General features: G+C 41.4%; 1 protein-coding gene across 5 annotated transcripts in view; it reads left to right on the forward strand.

Moving 5' to 3' along the window:
* Positions 1 to 1,663: 1,663 nt before the first annotated feature.
* Positions 1,664 to 17,587, forward strand: part of LOC122300325 (calmodulin-binding transcription activator 3-like) — a 33,607-nt gene continuing 17,683 nt past the window's right edge. For 2 of the 5 annotated variants that reach the window (XM_043110885.1, XM_043110883.1), the window contains exons 1-4: positions 1,664 to 1,798; positions 1,960 to 2,059; positions 5,449 to 5,568; positions 14,725 to 14,840. In XM_043110885.1, the coding sequence (XP_042966819.1) occupies positions 2,023 to 2,059; positions 5,449 to 5,568; positions 14,725 to 14,840 (273 nt within the window). In that variant the 5' untranslated portion in view covers positions 1,664 to 1,798; positions 1,960 to 2,022. The other 3 variants (XM_043110884.1, XM_043110888.1, XM_043110887.1) reach the window with 3 other exon arrangements.

Genomic DNA, 17,587 nt, shown 5'->3' on the forward strand with positions numbered 1-17,587 from the left:
TTTCAGCGCCTCTTTGAGGGGCAAGGAGGGGGTTTCTTCACCTCCCATTGCTATGGGGTTTCTTCACCTCCCATTGCTATAGGGCTTCTTCATTTCCCATTCGGATGGATGGTGACACAACAGGTATAGACGTGGTGCACTCGCCACCTACTGTCGAGGCTGAGGCCCTTGAGGTCAATCCCAACCCTTACCTTCTAAGGTCTTTCCATGGCTCAGGGCCCCTTCCCTAAGGCGATGGGGGCCCTAGTTTGTCTCGGGTTCTACACGCTTGGGGTCCTTGGAGAGAGACGATTCTATTCGTGCCATGACATCCTGATTGAGGAATTTGTTTTTCTCGATAAGTAATTTGTCAAATTGAGTTTTTGTTTCTCCTTTTAGGCTTGGATCCTTTTATATATATATATATATATATATATGGTTTTGGTAGGGCGTAGACTAGCTATCGGCCTGCATCGTCAATGAATGGTTTGACCTCGAAGATGAAGTACGGTCCAAGCGTATCTTCACCTTCTTGGCGCGAAAGGAAATCGTGCGCTTGAACAAATTCAAATAGCCAATCTTAGAAAATGATGTGACAGACACAAACATTTCATAATCTTTAAATTCTCACCATGCCAATGTGATAGGAATTTGAGGGTAACTGGAGAGTCATTTAAATCCCTGATAGACAAGCCCAAAGATACAAAGTAAAAGGCCCACATAATGGGTCCAACAGGACTTGTTTCCAACACTATAGGTTTTGGTTCATAGGGTCATATCACCTCCGATAAGATTATTATGGTAACCAACCTTAATAGCAAATATATATCATTGTGGGAATGTCGAGATACTCAAAATATCATTCCCTAGGATGTCAAACCGTTCTTTTTTGGGATTATATCCCAAGAATATGGTGATCAAAGCCTCGAGATTTGAGGAAAAATATGATATCCTTATAAATGACAATTCACCTAGAAAAGGGACCAACAACAATAAATCTAGATACGATTTTCAAATTCCTTTTTTTTATTTTTTTACTAAGTAATACATTCATATTTCTAACTTAGGCATCGGAAGTGCATTAGGCACATTGGGACCATTTTTCTTTCTTCTTGTAGGTCTTTGATCAAGATCAGTTGGTGGTAAAATCTATCATCAACATCAGTTATAAAGTGTATAAGCGTCGTGTATTTTTTTTTAAATATTTTTAAAAAAGTGAGTAAATATTAAATTAATATGAAAAAATTAATTTTTTAATAATAAATTTCTTTTTTCCTTTTTCGAAAGTAGTATATGACGATTGAATAACTTATAACTATATATGACATTACTAAAAAAATACAAAAAAAAAAAATCTCAACGGGATAATTAACCAAAATTTGATCGTAAATATATAAAAGATCTTATTTTGAGACGAGGGATGTAACTCATTATTCTACACTATATATTTTATATATTTTGAGATTATTTTTTATTTTATTTTATTTTTATTAAATTAATTAAATTATTCTATTTATTATTTATATATCATATATTTATTATAAAAAATAAAAAAAATAAAAATAGATATAATATATGAAAATAACAAGTAAAGTTATTAAATGAGATGTCAATAATAACTACTAAAATCTAAATACAGTGGGCCACGGGCGAATAAAAGCGACCCGTACCACATCAGATTTTATCCGACCTGTCTTATCCTTTTGCTAATGTGAACACAGGCTTCCAATCCCTCTCGCTCTTCTTTTAGGCCTTTTCAGTTGTTCAGTGGTTTTCACGCGCTGCTTCTTCTTCTTCTTCTCTCTCTCTCTCCCCTAAAGTACGTCCCCTTCTTTACCCCAAACCTCCATTATCTTCCATTGCTGCTAGGGTTTCCATTTTTTGCCGGCAATTTTCTCGGTGATTCGGTTTTATTTTTCGTTCATTGAGCTCTGGTTCTCGATTGGCGTTCTCAGAAATTCTTTTTTTTTTTGTTCGCAGGTTTCCGTATTGGCTTTTTTGTGAATTCGTAATTGGAGCTATTGCTGATGAAATCTAGGGTTTATGGCTGAGAGTAGACTATACGTTAATCAAACATTAGGTCTGGTTTCTTTTCCTCGTAAACTCTCTCTCTCTCTCGCTCCGTCGCTCGCTCTCCCCATGCTTCAATGTTTCCTCAGGTTTATTAGATTAGAACTTGGTTAGTATATATGTACAAAGGACTCAATTGTTTTCTTTAAGGGGTTTTGTTGAAAATGTTCAAAGCAATGCTTTGAGATAACAAACTAAGGTGCTTAGCAAGTTTGAGGGTACTTATTTTCTTTGCATTTTCGAATTCTTGTGAATGTTATGCAAATTTGGTAGTGTGTGTCAAAGCCATATGCTAGAGCTCCCTCATATTTCTCATGCACACTTTTTGCAATGTTGAGTGCTTTGCATGAGGACCACGATCCTGAAGTACCTTATTGGGCATGTTGAAGTTACGAATGAAGTGCTTCATTGCATTCTGTGAGATGAGTGCGTTGAGCAATGTTGTTTTTATTAGGCTTGGGTCTCAGAGGTCTATTTTGAGCTCTGATTTTTTTTTATTTTAATAAGTATTAGTTCTGAAGTTCTAGCTTCACCAGATTTGTATAATGCAGCAGCTCTCTCTTGTATGGAATGAGTGCATTGATGGCTATTTCTGGCGATGATTACCGGCAATACTTCTCTGTTTCATTCCCTTTTTTTCTTACTTTAGTAGATCACAGATTATTATAGGTTAGTTTGTGCACTTTTGGGTGGAGCTGAAGGCTTTTGAGTTTTTACCAGAAACATGGAGGTCCTCAATAAAATTTTGGAGAAGGGCATAAGGGTTTGGAGGTCTGTAGTTATGAGTTGTAGTGTTATAGCGTGGCTGGTGGCTATGGTGGAAGTAGTGTTCCAGGCGGAGAACCGGAATTCATAAAACACATGCGTGAAGGAAAGAGAGCCTTCGTGGCTCAACGATACTCCAACGTACATGGTAGATATTTAACTCTTATCGAATATGGTGGAGGAGGTTGGCGGGGTGTTCTAGTCATTCTGAAAAGGTATGAAAGTCTGGGATGGGAGAAATTTGATGTCGAGTTACGCAAAACCACTGCTTTGTTTTTCTCCATTCATGGTGATGGGTCGTGGGGGGAAAGCCAGATGAACATATCCGATCATAAGAACAACAATATAGAATTGAAACGAAAAGACTTAAGTGCAACCATGGTGGCAAGGTGATCATATGTTGCAGCTCTGAATATGGGTCATGCTCCGGTGACTCAGTTTGATACTAGGGGCAAGAAGGGGAACTGTGAAAGTGGTCTGAAGCCTCTACAGATCATGTATGGACAAAACCCAAAGCAGGAGGGGTCTGACTCCTCTGAAAGCACAAGAACCGATTCTTATGTAACAAGGGATGGTTTTGGAGTTCCCCAATGGTAGAATGGGTGAAAGAGAGATGCACATTTCATTAAAAGAGATGCAAAACCAGCTTGTTGAGTTGAAGGTAACAATTGTCTTGTTATCTATGAAAATCAACTTGCTTTCAGGTGGTGGTAACGGGGTTGCAAGGCTCAATAAGAGGGAGCGCAAGATAGGTCCGAATCATATGTCATTTACAAAAAAAGGTGGGCTGGGTGCAATTAGATAGGGGCCTAATTCTATAAAACCAAACAAATGTAAAAAGAAAGTTGGGTTTGGCCCAGTTTCTATAACTAGATCTAGGAGAGTGTGTTGGGTCAAAAGGAAAATTGGGTCATCTACATTTGAATTGGATTCTACATTGGGCATCAGCGTAGAGACGGCCAAAACAGACTGCCCTCCACGAAGGGTGACACAAAATTTTTCCAATGAGTGCTACACCCCTAGTCAGTGGTCTCCCCGACACAATGGCACCCATTATGTAGTTGAAGGAAAATGGTGTAACGTTGAGGCCTGAGGGCGGTGTAGGGTCTGTTGGAGTGGCACAAAAAGGATCGCTGGTGAGTGACGCATCCTCGGTCAATGTTCTCTTTGACGAAATGATGGCACCCACTTTGGAGGTGGAGGAACTTGATGTATTTTCGAGACTTGGGCAGGTTTCCAAGTTTGTCGCCTACCCAGAATTTCCAATGGTGACCATGGCTCCACAATCCATGACAGAGAGAACCAATTTGTTGGTATCTCGTTAGGCACCTTGTGGGTCAACACAAAGCTTTGGACAACGTATTGACAACAACGATGGAGCTGTTGAGGAGGTTCAGGATTTGTATGCAGGAGATGGTGTGGAGGAAATGATGGGATTGTCATTGGTGCCTTGTGAGGAGAAATATTTAGGGCCTGGTGTACAGTTGGGGGCTGACTTTTTGAAAGATGTTGTACCCCTGATATCTCTTCTATTGATCAACAATATAGCTGGTTCATCATTAGATTAGGTTTTGGAAAAAGTTAATGAGATACAGCGGTATGTGTGTGTGGGGGGTGGGGATTACATGTGGAGGATTTGATGACCAACTCATAGTACTACTCACTGCAATTGAGGTAGGTCACTTAGTTGGAACAAAATCAAGATCTAAGAAGGGTAGGGAGTTAAGGCATCTTACTTGGGCAATCAACTACCGCACTAAGGGAGGTAGTCCAAGTCGAGGGAGGACTAGAGGGAGGGTAGAACCAGTTGTATTATGATGGCTTCCTTCGTTCTCGTATGATCATTCTGAATTTGTGGAGTTACCAATACGTAGAATGGTCCTATTTAGCTTCTAAGGGAGCTTCGGGTGGAGTATTAGTTATGTGGAAACAATGATGGTGGAGAGAGTTTGAGTATGTTGGGGTATTTAAGTGAGAGATTGGGGGAGGTGCGTCTTTGTCCCAATTGGGCTTGGTCTAGATTGGGTAGTTTTTTAATTTCTCCCTCTTGGGCATTGTTTGGATCATTTTCCTATCATGGGCTTAATGTACATGATTTCCTTTTATCTAGTTCTGCTTCCTAGCTAGGTGTTTTCTCTTGTATACATGCAGTGTCCTTGGTTACACCTATTGATGTTTATAAATTTTTACTCATAAAAAAAGTATAATTCAGCGTGTTAGGTATTAGGGTGCATCGAGTGTTATTGTTAATGAAGGTTTTTGTGATTCAACAATTTTTTTTATGAGGCATCCCAGAGACCATGTTAACACAACATGTCTTTACTCAATTAATAGATCCATGTAAGCTGTCCCATCACACAGATTAGATAAAGTCATATACTTTTCATCAATGGGGTGTGGTGATAGAAATTGTTTGCACCCAAGGGTTTGTACCTTTGACACGAAAGGAGCACACCTCAAGACCAAAGCCCTTACCACATAAGCCAACCCCTAGGGGTTCTGATTTCAACATTCATGGAGATACTGCATATTTACTATAGAAGTTTTTTGTATCGGTAAATATTTACTATATAAGTAGTATGGATTTTGTTCCTATTGTTGAATCTTAAGCTTGAAATTCTTGAATTCTTGCAGACCTTGACAGGATACTGATAGAAGCGCAATACCGTTGGCTTCGGCCAAGTGAAATTTGTGAAATACTTCGCAATCATCACAGGTTTCAATTAAAGCCGGATCCACCTGTCCAGCCTCCAGGTTGTCACTTGCATGCTTCTTTGTGTCTTATTTCAATCTTGTATATAGGTGTATAAAATTACTGCAATACATCTTAAGTTTGTGCGAGGATGTTTCTTCTTTTATATAAGTAATCAAATATGTTTTATTAAAAAAATATAAAAAGTATGGTCCAAGTACACATGAAGTATAGAAGAGGAGCACTTGACTAGAAATAGAGAAACAGACAAGAAAATCATGAAAACTCAGTCCATTAAAATCTATAGAAGCTGTTGAAGAAAGAGAGCATTAAAAAAGAAAGTTTTAAGCTCCTCCAACATTCACCCTTCTACTCATAAAAAAACAATTGCTCGCTATCCTCAAAATTTGCATCATACTTTTCCCTCCAAATACACCACACTAAGAAAATTACCGATTTATTTTGATTTAATTACTTATCAGAATTGTCTAACTTAGTCTGTAAATTTTTATATTAAATTAATTTTATTACTGCTTGAGAACCAGCTACTTTGTGCCAGTTGTGTCGAACGTTAATCCTAGTATTAGAATTTAGGGCATGAGGAGATATTGCAATTTCAACTGAGATTATATGGCTTTGTATGAGGGTAGAAAAATTTCATTGGCCATGTATGAATGGATAAACAAGTTTCTTTACTCAATTATGGCTGCCAAGCTCCCTTCCCATAGGGCTAGGGATGCCACATCATAACATTACATACGACTAGGTGTTAAGAAATTCCATAAGCTTTATTACCTCAAACTGTAGCTAAAAACTATCTCAAAAAGCCTCAATGTAGCCAAGAAAACAAGAATCCAGTCTAAATACTTATTTCAACATGACTGGTTTTGGCTTGCAGACTCATTAGCATCATCATCACTTTGGGACATTTTAACACAAAAACAAAATGCGGTGAATACCCAATAAATTAAGACATCATACATTTCAACAATCCCCTACCCATTGGTTAGGAATGCTACATTTTAACAATCCATAGCATCAAGTAATAAGAGATCATAGACATTAATACATTAAAAAACATAACCATAGAGAAATTTAGTTGGGCAGATGCTACACTTATTAGTATATTGTCAACTTAAGTTTTCTCTTCGTACACTTCGTACGTAATCTTTCCATGTCCGATGGTGGTTGTGGGCGTTTGACGGCGTTTCTGGCTGTATCAAAAGGAAAATGCCTTCTACAAAATGCGTTGCAATCGAGTTCAAGGTGTTTGAGGTGTTAAGGGATGGACGCTATGTGCTATTAACTAAGAAAGGTTGGAAAGTTGTCAAAGATATGAGCTTGGGGCTAGCTACAGATCGATAGTTTTCTAAAGCTTTGGAGGAGTTTCTGAAGGCTGGGGGTAAGAAGTTTTATACTGCTCATCGGGAAGGGGACAGGGGCTTCATTGCACAACGCTTCTCTAACTCTCGAGATTTTAACATGGCTATGGTGGATTTTGGTAGGGGAGGTCACCGGAGTTTCATCTTCATACCAGGGGATAGGGATGGAATGGGCTGGAGGAAGCTAGTGGAGGCATTGAAGGAAGCTAGAAGAGAAGGTGGTCTTGCCCGTTTGTTACCACTAGCGACGATAGTAGCCACTTCTGCCACTCGGTCATACAGGGAGGTACTCCAACAATTGTGGGTTTTGGAGCTACCTCAAGAACATCTTAGACTAAGAGCGGTAGGTCTAAAAGGTCAGGTAGCGCCACCTTTTCGGCGGCTGCTCAGAGACGTGAGGGGGGTGGCAGGGGTGTTGTCGATCTTAAAAAGGAAACATAGCTTCAAGTGTTGTCTGATATGAAGAGCTAGCTTGGTGAATTGATTGATAAAGTCAATTGGCTAATACGGTGCGTTAAGGAGAAAGATGAGGTGGGCTTGGGCTCGAGCTTTTTTGATCAAATGGGTTAGGGTTAGCTTAGCAAGCCCAAAGGGAAGGAGAAGGATTTGGGTCAGCCTAAAGGGAAGGAAAAGATGCTAGGCCTTGGTGTTGGGCTTCAGCCCATGGGGAAGCCTTCTTCCAAACAACAGATAGGCCCGGTCTAGAGGAGACTCACGTAGGTTGAAGTTGGCCCATCAGTGAGTGGGTTCGAGCCACCGGCGCCGGCGAAGACTTAGGTGACCTTGCTGAAGGTTGTAGAACCACTGACGAATGCTACCGGTGGTAGTATTCACAGTGCACGGAGATGAGAGATCACAGAGCATTGATGTCCCCCTAGCCCCCGACGTGTCAGAACCTGCACAGACTAGCCTAGCGGTGGTTGCCAATGAATCTACGACGACAACCCAATTGACTAGACTGTTGGGGATTGAAGTTTTTGAAGAAGGGGCTACGAGACTACTAGGCTATCCCATTTTCTCGATTGGGTAGCCATAGGGTGTTGTGCAGAGGCCACTGCCCCTACCTATGGTGTCCTAGCACTGGAAATCTCACCAGAAACTGGAGGAGTGGGCCCTCAAGGTAGTCACTTGGAGTTGGGCAACGACCTGAGGAAAGAGGTGCTCTCTGTGGGGTTGCCAGATGGATTGGATCTGCAGTTGGTTATCTGTGAAAGGGAATGCTTCGATTGGGGGGGATGCTGAACCAATATGCAGGCTCCCTCCTAGTCCCAATGTAGGGAGATTCATATCGGAGTGGGTGTTCAAGAAGGTTAAGGAGATACAAGCTTGCTTTGGGGTTTCCTGTATAGGTTTTGAAGAGCAGTTCAGGGCCCTTCTTGTTGCCTTTGAAGATAGTCGATCGAAGTCTGCCACAAAGAGAGACTGGGAACTTAGAAGGCTCAAATGTTCTATTAATTACGAAGTGAAGGAGGGGAGTAGCGGAAGGGATAGATTGAAGGGGAGGGGGGTCACGATTGCTCATGAAACCTAAGATCCTCTCTTGGAATGTGTGGGGGCTTAATGATCGCAATAAGCGCCTTCGTATAAAATCCTTATTGCAAACATGGAAGGTTGATGTGGTTTGTTTTCAAGAAACAAAATTGCGGGTCATTGATAGAAGAATCATTCGTAGTTTGTGGGGGTGTTCGTATGTGGGTTGGTCCTATTTACATTCGTTGGGTTCCATAGGTGGCGTTCTTTTAATGTGGGATAAAAGAGTGGTAGAGGCGGTAGGGAGTGTGTGGGACTTTCTTGGTTGCTAGTTTATTTAAAAATGTGGTAGATGGTTGGGAGCGATGTAGGCATCTATGGGCCTAAAATGGATAGAGATAGGAGAAGGCTATGGGAGGAATTGGTGGGTTTATATTATTTATAGCATGTGTCATGGTGTTTGGGTGGGGACTTCAATAGTACTCGCTTTCCTAGCGAGCGATCAGGGAATCATTGCAATTCCTTGGCCATGGAGGAGTTCCCTGAGTTTATTTTTGATTTGGATCTCATGGATCTCCTCCTTATTGGGGGTGAGTTCACATGGTCCAATAGTCGGGGTTGGTCGAGACTGGATTGGTGTCTTGTCTCTCCTTCGTGGGAGGCCCACTTTTTGGAGCTGTGTCAGAAGCGGTTGCCCTGTGTTTGCTCGGATCATTTTCCTATTTTATTAGATTGTGGAGGTATTCATGGGGGATACCAGTATTTCAAATTTGAAAATATGTGGTTAGTAGCTGATGGTTTTGTTGAGAATGTTCGTTCTTGGTAGTCTTCTTATCAGTTCACGGGTACTCCCAGTTTCATTCTTGTAGGTAAGCTTAAGGCTCTGAAGCAAGATTTAAAGAAGTGGAACTTGGAAGTTTTTGGCAGCGTTAACAACCAGAAGATTACCTTAATAGAGGAGCTACAGTGGTTAGAGGGCGGGAATTGACAAGAGACACCTCGAAGGAGGTATTGTTGAGGAAGAGTTTGGTTGTGACTGAATTGGAGAGGGTATTGTTGATGGAGGAGACCTCGTGGTGACAAAAATCTAGGACCCTTTGGTTAAAAGAAGGTGATAAATGCACGAAGTTTTTCCATAAAGTGGCTAATTCACATAGGCGCAAGAATGCTATTGAGACACTCCATTCAGGTATTCAAGTGCGCTCTTCCCCCTCCGAATTAGAGAACCATATTGTGCACTATTATGAGAACCTTCTCACAGAGCTAACTTGTTGGAGGCCGAAGCTCGATAATTTGCTTTTTGAGTCCATTGATTCGCAATGTGTGAGCTGGTTGGAAAGACCTTTTGAAGAAGATGAGATTTATAAGGTCATTAGTTGTGACGCCCCCAAATCCCCACGCACGAACACGGGAAAATCGAGACGTCTGGATGATGACATCACGGGTCATCATCCTATCGACGTGTGGCAAGTGTGTGGAAAAGCGACGAATGTGCACGAGAAATACGCAGCGAAAAGCAAGTCAATAACTAAGTACCAGAATTTTTCTTGTTTAATACAAAGCTATTCAAAACATACATAAATAAATATTACAATATACAAATATAATTTTAAACTAAATACAAAACATGACATCAGCACCCCGGCGGAGCCGCATCCTCGGGCTCAGCCTCCTCCTCCTCATCCTCGATCTCTGCACCAAAATCTATGGTACCAAAAATGGTGCCGCAGGTAAGTAAACTCCAAACACCACTAGATAAAAACATATAAAACTCAAACAACATGGATGCAAGAAAAGCCAATGCACATGTCCCACAAAACCACATTTTTACCACGCACACCAAAAACCCATTTGGCCCAAAAACATATCCTTAAAACCAAGTCTCGCCATTATCCCAGATAATGGCCCAAACCACCATTTTCCCAGAAAATGGATCAAAAACCTCAAAACCAAATCTCGCCATTTTCCCAGAAAATGGCCCGCATCCGAAAACCATAAATTATGCATGCACCATGATCTCCCCTAGGGATCATCCGCACACCCTGGCTCTGTGCCACACCGCAGGTAACGACTACGCATGTGACACCTAAACGAGCGATGCCCAGACTCGCGCCCAGCGCGTACCTAGCCAGGCCATCCTCTAGCCCTCGCCAGCGAAGGACCACGGAGTCGGTGAGTAGAGCGATGCCCAGACTCACGCCCAGCGCGTACCTGGCCAGGCCATCCTCTAGCCCCGCTCCCGTCGTCGCCCAGCGACAACTCAGGGGACGCCACTCAGTATTATCCACTCCCGAGTGACCAGAGGAGCTCCACCGAGATAATAACCCATCCCGGCTTGGGGTCGTGAGACACACGCACCCGAAAATCCATTCACGCCAACAAAACATGATGTCTCAAATAAAATAAAATGCACGTGCATGCACCATGTAAATGCAATTTCAATGCACAAAACAATCAACCAACCATAAATCAATAAATCAAGCAATTCCGTCCTCCGTCCTCCATCTATCCAATCCCCAAACTCCTCGGACTTAGTCCGGAATCAACCAACCAGCAGCAATAATTTATTGTAAGAGTAAAATATATTTAAATCTAAAAGTAGGGTTTGGAAAATACTTATAGCGCTATACGGTATTTTTAGAAAGCTTGCAGCGTTGCAAACGGCGGAAGGAAAGCAACGTAACAGTGAAAATTCACTGTGGCCGTGGGTTGTAAAATACCCACTTTTGAACGGGGACAAACCAAGGCTAGGGATTGATAGGGAATGGCCTTGAGATATTTATGAAGCTAAGGGAAATGAGTTTTGGCCGTGGGTGGTGGTGGAAATGGCGGTCGAAGGCCAAAAAGGGGCTGAACGGAGTTGAGCTCGTGGGAGCTGCTCCGGCAACGGATCGAGGCCGGAAATGGGTGGCTTAGGTCGGCAAGAGGTAGGGGAAGAAGCTGTGAAAAGATGGTGGCCGGAGGTGGTGCGACGGCGCCGGAAACGGTGAAAAACCGTATGACTTGGAGGAGCTCGTGGCGGCTAACGGTGGCTCGGATGGAGGTGAAACTTGGTGGGGATGTTCACCGGTGAGAGGGAAAGAAAACTGGGTGGGTGGTGTAGGCCACGCTGCCGGCGAGCGGCGGTTCTGGGCTGCGAAAGCAACCGGCGACTGGCAAAAACAGAGCAGGTGCAGCGACTTCCGGCGGCTCTCAAAGGCTAACGGCTGATCCGATGGCTCTGAAAATTGGTGGGGATGATCTCTGGTGGAAGGGGAAGAGAATGGTGGTGACGGTGCACTAAACGGTGGCCGGACGGCAGAGAACTGGGCTGACAAACAGGCGGCGACGGAAGGAGAAAAAGGGGCTGCTGCGTACGCGGGAGAGGAGGAAGAAGAAAGAAAAAGAAAAGGAAGAAAAAGAAGGAAAAAGAAAGAAAAAGAAAAAAGAAAAAGAAAGAAAAGAAAAGGGAAAAGAAAAAGAGAAAATAAAAGAAATGAGGTCCAATCCTCACTCCGGAAACCAAAAACAGATCTGCCGAAAATGATATTAAAAACCGTAAAACGACTAAAATAAATTAAACATCACCTCAAATAAATTAAAAACCAATTAAAACACATTAATTTAAAATAAATAAACTAATATATTAATTAAATTAAAAAAAACCCTTTAGTGAAAATACACGTAAAAGCGGGTCATCACATTAGTGGTATGGCTAAAGACAAAGTGCTGGTTCCGGTTGGTTTTTCGCTGGGATTCTTTCAAGCTTGTTAGGAGATTGTGAAATGTGATGTTATGCAAGTTTTCCTTGTATTCCACTCCTTCAAAAAGTTTGAGAACTGCCTCAATGCAACATTCATTGCTCACATACCGTAGAAACATGGGGCTGTGGAAGTTCAGGACTTCCACCCTATAACCCTAACGAGTGGGGTATACAAGATTATTTTGAAGGTTCTTGCTAATCGGTTAAGCTTTGTAATGGAGCAAATTATTTCTAAGCCTCAAAATGCTTTTGTTCAGGGGAGACAAATACTTGATTCAGTTCTCATTGCCAATGAGTGCTTGGATCATAGGTTGAAGAAGGGAGTACCAGGCATTCTATGCAAACTTGACATGGAAAAAGCATATGACCATGTGAATTGGGAATTTCTCTTTTATTTGGTTGGGAGGTGTGGCTTTGCTGATAGGTGGATTTCATGGATTCAACATTGTATTACTACCGTTTGCTTCTCAGTGCCAGTTAATGGCACCCCTGCTGGTTTTTGTAACAGTTCCAGTGGATTGTGGCAAGGGGATCTGTTGTCTCCCTTTCTCTTCGTTATTGTTATGGAGGCACTTGGTCGGATGGTGAAGGTTGCTGTCGAAGGAGGTTTTGTAGCTGGTTTTTCGGTGGGTAATGGTACTACTGACTCTATCATAATCTCACATCTTTTATTTGCAGATGACACTCTTCTTTTGTGAAGTGGATCTTGGCCAAATTCAAGCTTTATGAGCACTCTTGTTATGCTTTGAAGCTGTGTTGCTTAAGGTGAACCTTGGTAAGTCTGAGATGGTGGCAGTGGGCTAGGTGCCTAGAATCAAAAGTCTGGCAAGTCCCTTGGGTTGTAAAGTGTCTTCTCTGCCTATGAAATATTTGGCTCTTCTGTTGGGGACAACTTTTAAAGCTAGAGCTATTTAGGATGGGGTTATTGAGAAAGTAGAGAAAAGGTTGGCTGGTTCGAAACAGTTGTATTTATCGAAAGGGGGTTGACTCACACTAATTAACAGCATTTTATCTTACCTTTCGACCTATTTTTTTATCTCTATTTCCGTTGCCTACAGGGGTGGCGACTAGGATCAATAAGTTATTTCGGGCTTTCTTGTGGGGTGGTGTGGGGGAGGAAACAAAATTCCATCTTGTTAATTGGAATAAAGTTTGCCCCCCAATCTCAATGTGAGGATTGGGAGTGCGCAACTTGAGGACCTTCAATAAAGTTTTATTGGGGAAATGGTTATGGAGGTACTACTTGGAGGGGCACTTGTTGTGGAAGGAAGTTATTGACTTTAAACATGAAAGTACTTGGGAGGGGTTGGTGCTCCAATGTAGTGAGGTGGGTATGGTGTGGGCTTATGGAAATTTATTAGGGGAGGTTGGCAATGTTTCAAAAACCATATCCGTTTTGTAGTGGAAATTTATTAGGGGAGGTTGGCAATGTTTCAAAAACCATATCCGTTTTGTAGTTGGAGAGGGCACCGGAATTAGGTTTTGGCATGATGTTTGGTATGGACAGTGTGCTCTTGAAAGGGCCTTCCCAACCCTCTACATTATTGCAGCTAACGACGATGCTTATGCTTACCGATCAAAAAAAAAAAAAGGATGCTTTTGTGGCGAATGTACTTGCTTTTTCTCATGGTTCTCACCAGTGGATTGTCCTATTTAATAGGGATAATCATGATTGGGAATTGCATACCGTTTCAGAATTTTCCAGATTGATATACTCCACAGGAAGTATAACGGCACAGGGAGATAGGATACAGTGGAGGTCCATTGGCAGCAAGAAGTTTATAATCAAGGCATGTTACAAAATATTGGCATCACAAGGTAATGTACCTTTCCCGTGGAAAAGTATTTGGAGGTCTCGCGTGCCTTCCAAAGTAGCTTTTTTTGTATGGACCACTGCTCTTAGGAACATCTTGACCACGGACAACTGAAGGAGGAGGGGACTCATTGTGATGGATTGGTGCTATTTGTGCAAAAAACATGGAGAATCAATGGATCACTTATTATTGCATTGTGAGGTGACAAGAGTGTTGTGGAATGAGATCTTTAGAAGAGTTGATGTCGCTTGGATAATACCATTGAGAGTGGTTGATTTACTTGCTTGTTGGAAGGAAATTCAAGGCTGTCCTCAGGTGGCACGATAGTATGGAAAATGATTCCGCTGTGCATTATGTGGTGTACTTGGTGGGAAAGGAATGCATGGTGCTTTGAAGATAGGGAGTGCACAATGATGGAGCTTCAAAATTTTTTTGTACACACATTATTGCTCTGGTTTTCAGCCATTGTGCTTAATAGAAACAATGTTCATGACTTCTTATCTTTAATTTAACTCTTCTAGAATGTATTTAGCTGTTCTTCTATATACCTCCTATGTACATAGGCTATGCTTTTTTAATTCATTTCAATAAAATTTACCTCTTACTCATTAAAAAAAAAAAAAAAAAAACATAACTTCCTTATCATGCTTATGTGGAAGATATTACTACTAACAAATACTGATATGTATTTATGTATGTGTGTATATATTTTTCTAATCAAATATTACTTGCCACTTCTCTTTGTTTAGAGCTTGGGAATTGACATTCCCCGGGTTTTTAAATAGTAACTGAAGGTTTTTCATTTTGCAGCGGGTTCTTTGTTCCTCTTTGATCGAAAAGTTATCCGGTATTTTCGTAAAGATGGTTATAGGTGGAGGAAGAAGAAAGATGGAAAAACTGTCAAAGAAGCTCATGAAAAGTTGAAGGTGTGCTGTTCAATTTATTCTTTGTAAGTTCACTTATTTTTGTTTTCTTTTATTCCCACCCCTCGCGTGGCGCTGGGGGGAGGGGGTGGGATGGGTTTATGGTTGGTTCTAATCAATCTAGTCAAAATTGTTGCCTGGGTAACACCCTCCTATAAGTGGACCTTCTGTCTCTAGTTTATTTTCTAATAGGTAATGATAATTTTTTAGTAGTTAAAAGAGGGTAGTACCCTAGTAATAGACAATGTTGGGCTAACAATTTTATACAACCCGTGGCTTGACACGTAATAATAGGGTTAGGGTTGGGCATAATTGGGTTTGGGTCAGTTCGGCTTGACTCGAATTTGACCCGGTTAATAATCGGGCTGTGTCAGGTCAACATACGGGTTCACATGATGACCCAAGTATCCAAAAGGAAAAAAATTGATATTATGGTCAATTTTTGGGTTGTTTAGGTCATGGGTCAGTCTAGTCAACCCATAACCCGATTGACCCACCATAAATTTTAGCTAGAAACTAAACTTTAAATTGAAAAATATAGCACTTATTTTAAATATTTTCTTAAAGTTTTATTAAGGGATGCAAACGAATCGAGTCAAGCCAAATTTGAACAAGGGTGCTCAAGCTTGAGTGTAGGGGTGAAAACCGAAGGACTCAGTGCGGTTTTGGTCCAAAATCGAAACCGCACTGATATGCTGAAAATATATTTATCTCGACCGAAACCGGCTGGTGAAGGGGAAGAAAACCGTCGACGTTGGTCTCGGTTTTCTTCTAATTAATTCACCGGTGTCATCGGTGGCACAATGGGAGAGAGAGAGAGAGGAATGAGAAAACATAGAGATTCTATAACAATCGGCTTTAGAGATTCAGAGAAGACTTCACTTTCCCATTCTGCGTATTCTTCTTGAGCTTCTCCTTCGTCTTCAACCTTCAACTCTTCTCTATAGCCGATTATTACAGATTCAACATATCACAAATTCACTCGATTGATTCACAACAAAATCAACAAAATATCACAATATCAACAAATATCATAATATCACATTTCACAAAATATCACAATGTGAGAGAGAAAGAGAGAGAGAGAGGGGGGGAGAGAAGAGCGCTGAGAATGAGGGGAAGAGAGATCAAGAAATGGAAGGAGATTCACTCAATGTTTTGAATACCGTACCGGATGCTGTACCGGTCAAGGCACTAGAACGAAATATTTCTGTACCGTTACCGTTTCATATACCGTTTCGGGATAGTCGATATATGAATAAGTTATATATATAAATTATATTCCAAAATAATAGTCTATATATGAATAAATTATACATAAATACATATATATATAAATTATAAATAGTCTGGTTTGAATTAGGGGTAAAAAATGAGCTTATAGTTTGAAGAAATGAAAAAAAAAAAAAGAAAAAAAAAAAGTAAAGGCCGAAATGCCGGCCAGTACTGATCGGTATTTGGACCGGTACGAAACAAGTAAAATACCTGTACCGGACCAGTGGCCGGTACGGTATATACTGGCCGTACCAACCGGTACGGTACGGTATTCACAACAATGGATTCGCTACCGCTGGAGGCTGAGAGAGTTTTCCCTGAAAGTGAAAGCCGTGGGTGTTCATCAGGAGGTTAAGGAAAGAGATTCGAGAAACGAGAAGAGGGAGAAGTCGGAACTGGAAGGACAAAAGGAGTTTGGTGGAGAAGAAGAAAAGGGAGGGGGGGAACCAAACGCAATACTTAACCCTAACCAAGAAATGACGCTATGAAACGACGTCGTTTTGTATAAGAAATATAAAAATATATATATACAATACAGGGTATCGGCCAGTTTAGCGGTTTTCGCACAATCTAAACTGGGACCAAACAGATCGACACTTGGTTTTGCATATTTCCTACTGCTGGCTAACCGGTTCTCCACCAGTTTCGACTGATTCCTGAATCCGGCAGTCGGTAGAGGTCGGTCCGGCGATTTCCTATACACTCCCAAGCATATGTACTTGTTCGAACTAGGCTCAAACTCAAATATCCTTGTTCAACGGCTGGCTAATTATTAATGTTGTTCGAACTCGATACAGGCTCAACTAAAAATAAATGAATGAGTTGAGCTCAAGTAGTACGAGCTCAAACTCGATTTTATTTTTGAAAAATCTTGTTCTTATCTTTTGATTAAGCACACTATTGAAACATTCGAGATATTTCTTACCTAAAAAGCTTTGTGTCGAACTTTAGCCCCTTTGAGTTGGCCACAGGGCAACAGCCTGTGACGCCTCACACCATTGCGGCAGGAGGGGGTTTACCCATTGGCTTATTTTGCCAAGAGGTGGCAGGAGCGCAACGACCTAGCCCAAACCTACTTAAACAACCTAAAGGGTGGCTGGTGTTTTCGGTATCCCATAGAAAATGCTTCTTTTATGCCTCTGGTATTAGACACAACTTGTATCTGTTGAAGACCCAACATTGATCCAAAAGCCCTATGACTGTTGGATACTAATTTGGTTAAACCTTTAACCCTCAGGATCATAGCATTCCACCACACTTTCAAATTCGATCTTCACTGCGACCCACTCTATCGACATTGATCTAGTGGTAGTCTTTTCCCTTTTGGTAGCTTCACTCATCTATCAATATTCAATGACTGAACATTATGCCCATACATTGTACCAAGTCATTTTAATCCAGCCTATAGGTCGCCCCCTTCATGTCTTGAACTCATGGCGTGATCCTTGGTTTGATATCAATTGTCCAAACCTCCC

The sequence above is a fragment of the Carya illinoinensis genome, chromosome 2 (genome assembly GCF_018687715.1).
Source record: "Carya illinoinensis cultivar Pawnee chromosome 2, C.illinoinensisPawnee_v1, whole genome shotgun sequence".
Classification (NCBI taxonomy): Eukaryota; Viridiplantae; Streptophyta; class Magnoliopsida; order Fagales; family Juglandaceae; genus Carya; species Carya illinoinensis.